We start from the raw sequence: 11573 nt of genomic DNA, 5'->3' as shown, positions 1-11573 counted from the left end.
AAACCAAGATAGCTTCAATTCAGGGTTATCTTTGCTAAGTTAATGCCATTTATCAAAAATTACATCAGTTGGCTATCGTTGCTCAGTTAATGTAATAGATATAAAAGTCTGCATATGCCTTGGTTTTCAGCACTAAGTGACCCCCTGCTGATTTTGAGCAGAGATGATCCCATACTCTTTCATGAGTATCTTTCAAGTATCAAACACGGTACAGTATTAGTATTACATTTCTAAATCCTAAGACCCACACTGATCCACCTGCTGAATGATCACAGGCAGAATGCAGCCCTGTTTTCTCACTTCTGATGTTTCAAATATGCATTAGTCATCGTGATATTTACACAGCTAGTGCAATCCCCTTAGAAATCGTGAATGTTATCACAGCCTTTCCAGGTATGTTAACATGCTCTGATGCTCAGTATTGCTGAAGTGTATTTCCTTGGAGAAATTTACTTCTTTGAAAGACTTCAACTAACCAAGTCAAGCTCTGATATACTGTAAATGTAGGGCGCTGTAGGTCTTTCAAAGAAGTTTGATCTGGATCTGGTGCTCTGCCCTTTGTCCTTAGGTATGCATACCCATTAGAGTTGTTGGTGCACTGCATTTTGTTGTCCACGTATGCATAGCACAAAACAAAGATAGTATAATGTTATCTTGAAGCAAGCTTGAATGGTTTATAGGTTTATTAGACGAAAATATATAAACAATGACATAAGGACAGAGCACAATGATGTTATTAATTCATCAGATCAGAATGTTTAGTCTTAAAAATAAAGCATGTTCCACAAAAATAGGAAGTGCATGTGAATCAGCTGCATTGATCACTACAACTGAATTTTTCTAAGTGAGCAGAACAGTCGAAACCTTATAGTACCACTGCAGACGCAGTCAGCACTTGATCTAGAAACATTTTGTCATGGGTTCTGCCTAAAAAAACTCTAAAATATAATTTCCATCACAGCAGGAGTTCCTAACTGGAATATAGAAGGTGAGAGAACACTGTGAAAACTGCTCAACGTCATCCAAAGTCAATTCCCCCATTCAGCATACAGCATATTTACGCCGCACCCATACATGCCATAGTCAGTGCTGGACATTTTCCCCCTGTGATATTTCAGACCCATTCTGGCATTCATATCCATGCACTCTTGAGTACTGTAGGTATGTTTCTGAAGACTTGGTCATGCATAACATGCATTCATACTGTACATAAATGCATATGTGTGTTCTTCCACAATACGTCTGAATGCCAGATGCGCTTGTGTTGAGTCCGTCATCCTCTCCTGGAACCCCCGTCACAGCACCGTTCACTTACACGTAGATCGCAAGCGCTCGTCACAATGGATGCTTTCTGGCAACCTGCAAATGGATGGAGAGTGTGAGATTTAATGCGACATCCGTAGATGTAGGGAACTTTAAGTCCTCCGTGTGATTCAGCCAAACAAGGTTCCACTGCTGGCTCCTATCTCACTCTCTCAGGACTGACATTAAAGAATCAGGAGAGAAATGTGCTTGCAGGGAAGGGCTTACCATTCTGATTTGGAGAGTTACTACCCCCTAGAGCTGGAATAAATACAAAAGAATTTTTTTTCCCGGAAATTGAAAGAAAAATATATTCCAGTCAATCTATTAAAATTTTACTGTTATTCGACATTTATTCATCACATAATAATTCCTTCCCTTCGAAAGTTCAACCGTACTGACTAATCAATAGATTTTAGGAATATACCAGAGATGAATATAATGGAATGTTATTTTTAACTGAAACCACAAGCCACAACAATATTAAATGGCTGATTTCTTTACATATGAATTCTGTTACATAAAATCATAAAAAGAAGTATAGGGAACCTCTCTCTGGCAGTTTTGTACCATAACCAGAAGTCATACTACTAAGGAAGCACCGATACCACTTTTTTACAAACCGATACGAGTACGAGTATTTTTATTTGTGTACTTGCCGAGTACCGATACCGATACTTCCAAGATTTGGTTTCCATGAAAGATTTTATTTTATCCTCTGCAGGTTATGTCAAGCCTATAGTACAACATTAACAGAAGGCTATCCCAAGCCAAAAATAAACAGAGCTTTCTGGTTTAAACAAAAAAAAAGAGTCAATATCATCACATTAGACAAAATGTAAATACAGACAGATGGCAATTTAATTTGCTGCATAGTTAACAACACAGTCTGCTTAACAAAAAGTGAACAGAACTATCCTGAATAAGAACATGAGCACAGTTCAGTTACAAAAGGATCAACAACTCTCTTCCTCCCCTTCTCTCTCTCTCTCTGTCTGTGTGCGTGCGCGTTTTTTTCTTTTGAAAGACGTCAGTAAAGATTGGTTGCTTTGGTCTCTTGCGCCACTGGCATGAGTGAACTTTGGGTGCTTAGCACTATGGTGCGACTTCAGATGTTTAATGAAATTGCTTGTGTCAAACAAAGTACTTTCCTTTCCGCCCCTCGACACTGTAACAGTGCAGATCTTACACTGTGCCTTACTCCTGTCATAATAATTTATCTTAAAATGAGTCCAAATCGCCGTTAAGGCAGCACAACGGTATAGCGATTTCTTACTAGAGTTTAATGTTGACAATGAACTGGGCTACTTTCTTGCAGCCAAATTGACACTTGCCTGATGTTTGACTGTGTTAGGGAAGTTGTTTGCAACCTAGCCAACATAGCTATCACAATAACATTGCAAATAAGTTAACGCAAGAGCACTTAATATAAGCATCAGGCGGAAAAACGAAAAAAAAAAAACGTAACTAGCATCAATGTCCAAGAGTGTTAAAACAACCTTGCTAACATCGCTAACGGGATGTCTTGCTAGCGGCTACTTGCTAGCATGTGTTTATGACAAACTAGCAAGTCAACAAGATTCCTGAAACACAAGACAAGGCAGACGTCCTCTTTTAACCTCACATGTCCTCCTTTCTAGACTTAAATGCGTCCGGGTAAAAGAGGAGAAAACAAATACATTCCCGTCCCCGTCAATCAACCGTAGCAAATGGCAATAATATGTTTTAGGCGCAGCGTCGCTAAACAGTAGGCTAGCCCCTACACTTTGCCTATGTAACAGCAGTTCTAAGTTAACTGAAAAACATAAAATAGCCGAAGATAGCACTCACCTTTACTGGAGGTCGTACATGTTAAGTTTAAAATCTCTAGCGAAACCGTTAGCTTACGCAAGCCACCTCCACACATCGTATCCAAGCTGTTATTGAATTGATTTAAACTGCAAGTTCAACCTCAACTTATCTGTCTGCAATACCGCTCTCGGCCTCTATGCAACTCGGCGCTCTCACACCTGGCAGGCAAAGACAGTAGAGGAGAAGAAAACACACGCGTTAAGACGCAACACTGGGTATCGGTTTTTGGTATCGGTAATTTAAAACGAGTACGAGTATTTTAACAAAGTATCGACCCGATACCCGATACTGGTATCGGTATCGGTACATCCCTACGTACTACAGTAAACTGACTCTAGTCCTACATTATTAAGTCAGAAAAAACTTTTTTACACTTCACTTGAACCCACTGTCATAACAGTGATATAACCTTGTCATAAACATGTCAAGGACTATGCCATATCATTTTTCATCATGACAGTCGATAGTTGTCATTTTGTCACTATAGGCTGCCAAAGCATCAAACATGTTGATGAAAGTTCTTGATAATCTCACACTTATCTCACTGAATGACGACTTCAATACCAATATATGACAAGATATAAACACCTGTCATGACATGGTTATAGCATGGCTATGCCATCATCATGACAGAGGATTTATATGAGGTGTAACCAACATCTTTTTAAAGTTCCATGTAGTGTGTAGTCATCTTAGAAAATATTGTAGTATATTGTAGTGTAGTGTAAAGAGAGGGCATAGTGTTTTCTTTGAGAGTTTTCAAGCAGAAGTGTGTAAGGCATATTTTCTCTGCCATCCAGTGAGAGAGAAACAGTGTGTGTTTGTCTGTGTGTGTGTGTGTGTGTGTGTGTCTGTGTGTCTGTGTGTGTGTGTGTGTGTGTGTGTGTTTGTGCGTGCATGTGTAATTTGGTGTGTATGAGTGTGTTCTGGGTGTCTTTTTTGCCCAGAAGAGTTCTGTCTCACTTCCAAAGCATGCTGACCAGTACTCAGGGTGGTGTTGTGTCTGCATGTTCAGACAAGCATGTGGTGGGCATAACAAAGCTGATCCTTTGGGGTTCAAAAGAAGAAAAAATAAATCAGTCTCCATTTACCCCATCAGCTTACCACCTAAGGGAAGAGGAGAGCGACTGGTTTGAGAAACCACGCGGTGGACGTCCCGGCCAGAAGAATGGACAGCAGATGGACAGTAGACAGGTAGACATGCATACATGCACCTCCCCACAAAGCTACACACTCTCTCTCTCTCTCTCTCACACACACACACACAGACACACACACAAAAACAAGGAAAAAATGGAAACCTCTCAGGTTTTTCCATGTTCATAATGTTCATGTAATTTGTTGATGAAATTTACAGTGTTTGCAACTAACACTCTTTCCTCTGTTTCAGATGAATTTGATGCAGTACCCCTACCCACACACACGTATTCAATTTCAGAGGGACCCGAAAGATAATAGTGTCTCAGGTAAAAGAGCATCTCTTTACTTTCCCCTTCTCCATTAGGATAAGATTGAGGTGTACACAAAAGGGTGTGTTATATTGAGAAGGTACGGTCCAAATAACGCAAGAACATCCACTGATCTATGTTTAATGAAGGTTGTTATGGTAGAAGATCAGGCAGAGTTTCTTTCTTCTACATATTTAACATGCAATGACTTGGTAATTAAAACCACACTGAAAAAGCACTTTGGTATTCTGTTTTTTAACCAGCCATTTTCTCCGCTCTTTGTCCAGGGAATGGTTTGGGAATCCGAGTTGTTGGAGGAAAAGAGATTCCTGGGACAGACAGTGATATTGGTGCATACATTGCCAAAGTCACTCCAGGTGGACAGGCTGAACAGTCAGGGAAAGTGGTGGAAGGTAAGACGTCCAGTGATGTGTCTGATCGAGATATAATATCTTCATGCAATTCATTTCTCTGCGGGGTTGTAAAAACCTGATTAGCAGGCTGATGATCCAGTATCACCATGAAAAGGCTCATATATCACTTTTGCTATATTAAGATACATGCCCACACCAGTACTGAGTAGATATTTGCTGCTATGGAGTCTTTCTCTCTTTTGATGCCACTTCAATGAAGTTGCTGAATATGGCCACAGCAGGGCTTCGGAGGGCACATTTTTCCTGCCACTTGCGTCTAATTTGAGAAGCCATTTTTCATCCTCTGACTGAAATGCTGCCCTTGCAACGAGGCTGTGCACTTGCAACATGTCGCCCCCGCGCTTGGGTCACGAGGCCAGTGCCTGTCGTCTCGCCAGTAGCAAGATCTGAGCCTCCTCTCAAAGGATGTTAGTAAAGCCAGAAATCTCTCCAGACAAAAAAGCGCCTTTGAGCCAGAAATGCCAAGAGTGCAGACACCCAGTGCGAGAGAGGTAGACGCCAGGGCATTTGGTTTTAAACCCAAAACCTCTGGGAGGAGATGATAAGGGGGTGGCCATCGGTGTAAGCTCACTGGAGCTGTCATTATTCTGGCCTGGCTGTGTTCACTGGGGACCGAGATGTCCTTTCTCTCAGTGATTGTAATACATTCAGTGAATGACTAAAGATATGACAAAAGTAAGGATGTCAATTAGGTATTGCACAGAGTACTCAAGTATTCATCATCAATTCTTGAGTTTCTGCACAAAGTACTCTTTAATCACATGATGCTAGTGTAAGAACCAGAAATACTGTTTTTTAAAGTTGGGGTTGAAGCATAATGTGCTAGTAATCTGTAGTAATATATTCTATACTCTGCCTACTTAATTTGCTGTCATTATAAAAATACTTGTGTTCAGTATATGCTGATGAGGATGCCTACAGATAAACTACTCCTTGCTTTACGTAGTGAACCATTTCCTCACAAATGCTGGGAACAGCCTTGACACTACAGCTTGCTTTATCTTATTGGGGGTTTTATTCGCTGGGATATTGGGAGCAGTGATGTGGAGTCAGATTAAGAGAGCATCACTAGTGCATCTTGAACAGTCATTTCCTGAGCCTTCCTCCTCCTGCAGCATCTGCAGTGTACACGCCGGTAGCAACTGATGAACCCTGCGATTATAGCAGCTGTAGAGAGAAACACGCAAACATCAAACGTGTCTATACATGTGCTCATGCAGACACACATGAGCCCGCTGTCTTACAGACACACACACAAACACACAGACATGCACACACTACCACAGACACACACACACACACACACAGAAAGACAGAGAGAAAGAGAGAGCGGGAGAGGGGGGAAGAGACAGAGAGAGAGAGCCTGAAACAGACACAGAAATCTATCTACTAGAGACTGAGATGTTTTAATTGAAAACCTGTTTGCCAGGAAGGCTTCCTGTTGTGTGAATGTTGATTTTTGGTTCTTTAAACAGCTGAATACACTGTATTGTCGCCACAGCTCGCGAAATGCTCCGTAAGCAAAAGGCCTATCTGAAGACTCGCTTTCATTTGTGTAAGTGGTGAGGAGCCGCTGCTGAGTGCCTCTGGGTTTGCTGTGCAGTGTTTTAAAAGCCTTTTCCCCCCTCTCCGCCTCTCTATCATTCTCTATGCTCAACTCACTCTATTGGCATGCAGCTTTTCCTCTCTCTGCCTGGGCGTGTGGATAGCACTCCAAGACAGACTGTATTTTAAAGGAATGCAAATGAGTGGAAGCTAAATTAAATCTTAAATTTCCCTTTCGTTTTTGTGTGAAGACTCTGACTGCCTATTAGGAGGATAAAGCCATAACTTTTCCTCTTTCTGTAAGGTCATAGAGGATAACCTCCATCCGGTAAATGCTTAATGCGCTTTGTGATTATGACTACAGATGGGGTATGAAAGAGACTGACTCTGAGTCTTTTTTTGCTCCACGTCTTTCTGTCCGTTGTTAGCTTTGTGTGACATTTTGGAACACACTGTTCAATTTCAACACATGCATTCAGATGTTACAGCGAGACAATATAATTGTGATTAATTTCAATTCATGATTTTTATAAAATGTTCTACCTCGCCAAACCAAATGTACCCTCACCAGCCCCTAATAACCGGAAGCATACTGATCATACACAGGAATGCAGGTCCTGGAATGGAATGGAATTGCCCTGACTGGCAAGACCTACGAGGAGGTGCAAACCATCGTGGGTCCGCAGAGTGGGGACACTGAGTTATGTGTGAGACTGTAAGTGAGAACTTCGCTCACACCAGCACAAGCATACCTATTCCAATGCCAACCTTAGAAATACATTTGTCTTTTTTTACCTCAGCACTTTTGTATAGCTGTACAGTTCAATGCAGATACAAGTTCAAACAATTCTTACAAACACAAAACACAATCTATCACACATTTTCTCTTTCTCTGTCTCTTCCTCGCTTTGTTGATCTCAGGGACCTGAATATGCTCGCTGACTCTGAGCATCCACAACACCTGGAGCTTCACACGCAGATGAAGGCTGGTAAGGAGGGCCATTTTGTGAACTGTTTCACCTCAGTCACTTGACTAGCCTACAGCTTTTAGCAGCTTTTTGCCTGCCTACAGCTTTTACCTTTTAACCAGCAAAACATGCTGTACATCTGTTGTGGTGTAAGGGACTGGTTATTGACCAAACCGCTGTGTTCTGTACTCCATGTGCGCCGTGCAGGGGATAGGCAGCGCTCCCCCGGTGTGGACCCCAAGCAGCTGGCTGCAGAGCTGCAGAAGGTGTCCCAGCAGCAGGCCCCTGCTGCCGTGCTGGCTGCCCTGGAGAAGGGTCGGCACATCCACTCGGGCACCGCCTCAGCCGGCTCCAGCGCCGTGCCGAGCCCGGGCCAACCCGGGTCCCCCTCCGTCAACAAGAAACGCCATGGCAAGGTAGGGAGGTAGATCATCCTCTGGGTGTCCAGTACAAAGATACACTTTTTGTCATATTCAGCAATGGAGGACCTTCCATATTCCTGGCTCTTTGAATGGGAAGCAAATAAAGTGGCTCGGAACAAGGCACACACTATTCCAGGTAACCAACACATTGTTTCAGAAGCATGGAAGGGAGGGGCGTACCAGTATCAAAGACTGCCCTTAATAGAGAGGTTTCATTAAATACCGACACATGTGAATATTAATTTTTGCCTGAGCAAACAACTATGTGAATTGTATTGAATCATTTGATCTTATCTGGTCCAAATGTACCTCCGGGTCACAAACCTTGGTATAGTGATGGGTTGGCCTTTGAGCAGCCAGAAGAGTAAAATATGCAACTTTGAAGTAGGTTTAATGAGGTGGGGGGTGGCCTCAAAGATGACCTTGCCGTGGTGAGGGATTAGGAGCCGGGCAGGGCTGAGTGATGTTAGGTCACCACAACTTTGATCACTTGGTGTTTTCACTTAAAATGGGCAGGCTCAGAAAGGTTACACAGGAGGGTATTCATCTAAAATACATGACAGTTAATTAAGGAAAGACATGAGGTGTGTGGGGTGTGTGTATGAATAAATAAGTGTGTAGTGTGTGTGTGTGTGATGAAGAGAGACAGACAGACAGAGGTGACAGACGGGCACACAGGCAGACAGACAGACAGACAGACATACAGAGAGAGAGAGAGAGAGAGAGAGAGACAGAGACATACAGGCAGATAGACAGACAGACAGGCAGGCAGGCAGGCAGGCAGGCAGGCAGGCAGACAAACAGAAAGAGAGAGAGAGATGCAGTGGGAGTGATTGAGAGACAGAAAAAGCAAGCGTGAAATATTTGTGTGAGAGTGCGGGTGAGAAAGAGCAACAATATATATAGAGAGAACGCTGTTGGTGTTATGTTGAAAGTGTTGACTTTGTCATTCCATCCATTCTTTTTCTTATTAATGCACTACAGACTTGGTTTGGGTATGACTGCTCATCTGTGGTGTTGTGTTGATGTTCAGTCCACAGAAGCTCTGAAGCCTCAGCCTCACCCTATCACTGGGGAAATTCAGGTATGAAACTCTGTCAAGTCACTACAGAACAACTCATTTATGGAGATATTATTTATGATAGTTTATTCATACTTTTATATCACGTACCTCAGATTGAAGCCCGTATTTGAAATAAGAGTATCAAGCACAACACTGGGCTATCCTAAGATAGTGTTTCCCAGTGGAGTAACAAATAACCTTGTGTGAAATATAATACTGCACATCACTCAGACTGTTCTTTTTCCAGCTTCAAATCAGTTATGACAAAAATATGGGAAATCTGATCGTCCATGTCCTGCAAGCAAGAAACCTTGCCCCCAGGGACAACAACGGCTACTCAGATCCTTTCGTTAAAGTCTACCTCCTCCCAGGGAGAGGGTAAGCAGTGTTTCTATTTGCTTTTTGATTTTGTCTCAAGGAATGTCTCAACATACTTAAAACTTTACTGAGCAAATTTCTAAATCCGAACTCCTAAATGACGATTATCGATTTTTAAAGTGTTTTTAAATAGAAACATAACTCTAATTAGCATGCCCTTAAGTACTGCAGTGTTTGCTTCAGGTTTCAGCTCAAGTGCATCTTTTAAGCAATTTTCCAATGCACTTATGCTAACACTTTATCCTAACTCTAGATCTGTGTGAGTGGTTTGACCTTTAAAATGTTGCTGAGATTACAAACGACAGCAATCAGCAGTATGACTAGTTTCACACCACTACATCTGTTCTTGGCACTTCACATCTACAGATGATCATTTCTCTATGCTGCTGTTAAAAAACGATTGACATTTCCAAAATCTTGTGTTCAATCTGTGCCAATTCACAATTGTTGTTATCAGCAAATGTCACTCTGAGCTTTGCCACGCGTTCTTTAAATGGAATTCAAGGAATCTTCAGTCCAAATTAAGTCTTCAGAGATAGCTGCTTATTTGCCAAGCACCTTCATTTCCCAGTGGACTCCAGATCTGTAATTTAGCTAAAATAGAAACACTAAGAAAGTCCATCCCCATCTTCTATCTTCCTGAAACCAACAAGAGAAGAAGGAACTAAATCAATATGGCTGCCTCTCGTGTCAGGCGTTGTAATGGTATCTACTATCTGCTAATGGCTGTATCTGGCTTGTTTATGTGATTATAAGGCATTATGTACACCGTGCCGTCTGTATCTGATCCGGGGTGCTCAGCAGACCGAACCAGACTCCATTACATGACAGTTTCCAGACATTGGATGGGCTGTGTTTCCTGTTCACCTCTCCCATCTGTCTGACTGTTGTTTTATTTGTTTCTTTGCCTGTACATATTTTGCTCTCCCCCCAAAAAAATCTCTGGATTGATTCAGCCAAGTCATGGTTGTCCAGAATGCAAGGTAGTGTAGAATTATTATCCTTTCTCTTCAGGCTTGTTGGTGGGTTGTCGTTGATTTCATTTTTTTTGCAGCTTTCATCAATTCGTCATTGACTTTGGATCATCTGGGTTTTACAGCCTTTTATGTTCTGATAAAGGTTTTTTTTTCTTTCAAAAAGCATATCAGCCTCTAAATAACCATTTTTTTCTGTCAAGTCTTGTTTTTTTCCTCACAATGCCATTCTGTCTAGTCACACATTTAGACATGAACCATACATGTAAAGCCTGAGTCTGAATATTACATTGAAATCTGCAATCTGCTCATACCAGAAGCAAATGATTGATAATCATCTGCTGAACACAGCACTGTGAAATGAAAAGCAATTACATTTGCAACCACAGTCTGTTAACATCAGTATTCAATGGATCCAATGTGTTTCAGTGTTCCTGATATACACGTGTACCTATTGTCCAAGAATAGGATCAAAATACTGTATTTGTATTCTTGTACTTTGCGTGCATACCGTATGTATGTACACAACATCTGCATAATCATGCATCTCCCCGTCATATCAGAATCACAATGCTTTAGCATCGTCACCTAAACCTTTCTTCATGTGGACCGCCATGTCAGTTTCTTCCCACCTCCCGTAACCAAGCCCAGTTCTCACACCCTCTGTCTTCCTCTGATGATGCCGCAGTGCTGAGAACAAGCGCAGGACCAAGAGTGTGCAGAAGAGCCAGAATCTTGAGTGGAACCAAACTGTCATCTACAAGAATATCCACCTAGAACAGGTACTCTCACACCCTCTCGAGCACATTCAGGTTGGCTGGGCCTATATTTATCCTCAGACAGATAGAGTAATGGTTTTATGTTAGGAGAGGCTACGCAAGTCTGGAAGAGTGGGTTAAGAAGGGAGAGAGAGGAGGGTGGAAAGAAGAGAGAAATATAGTCAAACAGCAAACCAGTTATAGATAATAAAGATAGTGTAGAAGCATATACTGTATTCAGGAGTGGGCAGCTTTTTAAATATTATGATGGTTTATTATATATTATTATAATTATGATGATTATGTGGTGCTTTGGCTACATTAACATTTGTGTTTTTTCCTCTTTCTGTGCACATCAGTGCTCTCCCTAAGGGCCTATTGTGTAGTCGACTACTCAGAGTTTCCACAGATGCATCTAGTTTAGACCCCC

The 11573-nt window shown here is 41.8% G+C and overlaps 1 protein-coding gene across 1 annotated transcript in view; it reads left to right on the top strand.

Moving 5' to 3' along the window:
• pclob (piccolo presynaptic cytomatrix protein b) overlaps positions 1 to 11573 on the top strand; it is a gene marked incomplete at both ends in the record, with an annotated part of 71565 nt that overhangs the window by 52719 nt on the left and 7273 nt on the right. The window contains 12 exons of the mRNA XM_080841764.1: positions 131 to 208; positions 962 to 988; positions 4253 to 4347; positions 4544 to 4619; positions 4889 to 5014; positions 7187 to 7295; positions 7502 to 7569; positions 7756 to 7964; positions 9004 to 9054; positions 9281 to 9411; positions 10368 to 10394; positions 11074 to 11167. Coding sequence (XP_080697890.1) covers positions 131 to 208; positions 962 to 988; positions 4253 to 4347; positions 4544 to 4619; positions 4889 to 5014; positions 7187 to 7295; positions 7502 to 7569; positions 7756 to 7964; positions 9004 to 9054; positions 9281 to 9411; positions 10368 to 10394; positions 11074 to 11167 — 1091 coding nt within the window. The remainder of the gene's footprint in view (positions 1 to 130; positions 209 to 961; positions 989 to 4252; positions 4348 to 4543; positions 4620 to 4888; positions 5015 to 7186; positions 7296 to 7501; positions 7570 to 7755; positions 7965 to 9003; positions 9055 to 9280; positions 9412 to 10367; positions 10395 to 11073; positions 11168 to 11573) is intronic.

The sequence above is a fragment of the Sprattus sprattus genome, assembly GCF_963457725.1.
Source record: "Sprattus sprattus genome assembly, chromosome: 7".
NCBI classification, from domain to species: domain Eukaryota; kingdom Metazoa; phylum Chordata; class Actinopteri; order Clupeiformes; family Clupeidae; genus Sprattus; species Sprattus sprattus.
Note: the sequence above shows the minus strand (reverse complement) of the source record. Positions and strands in the feature narration are given on the sequence as shown.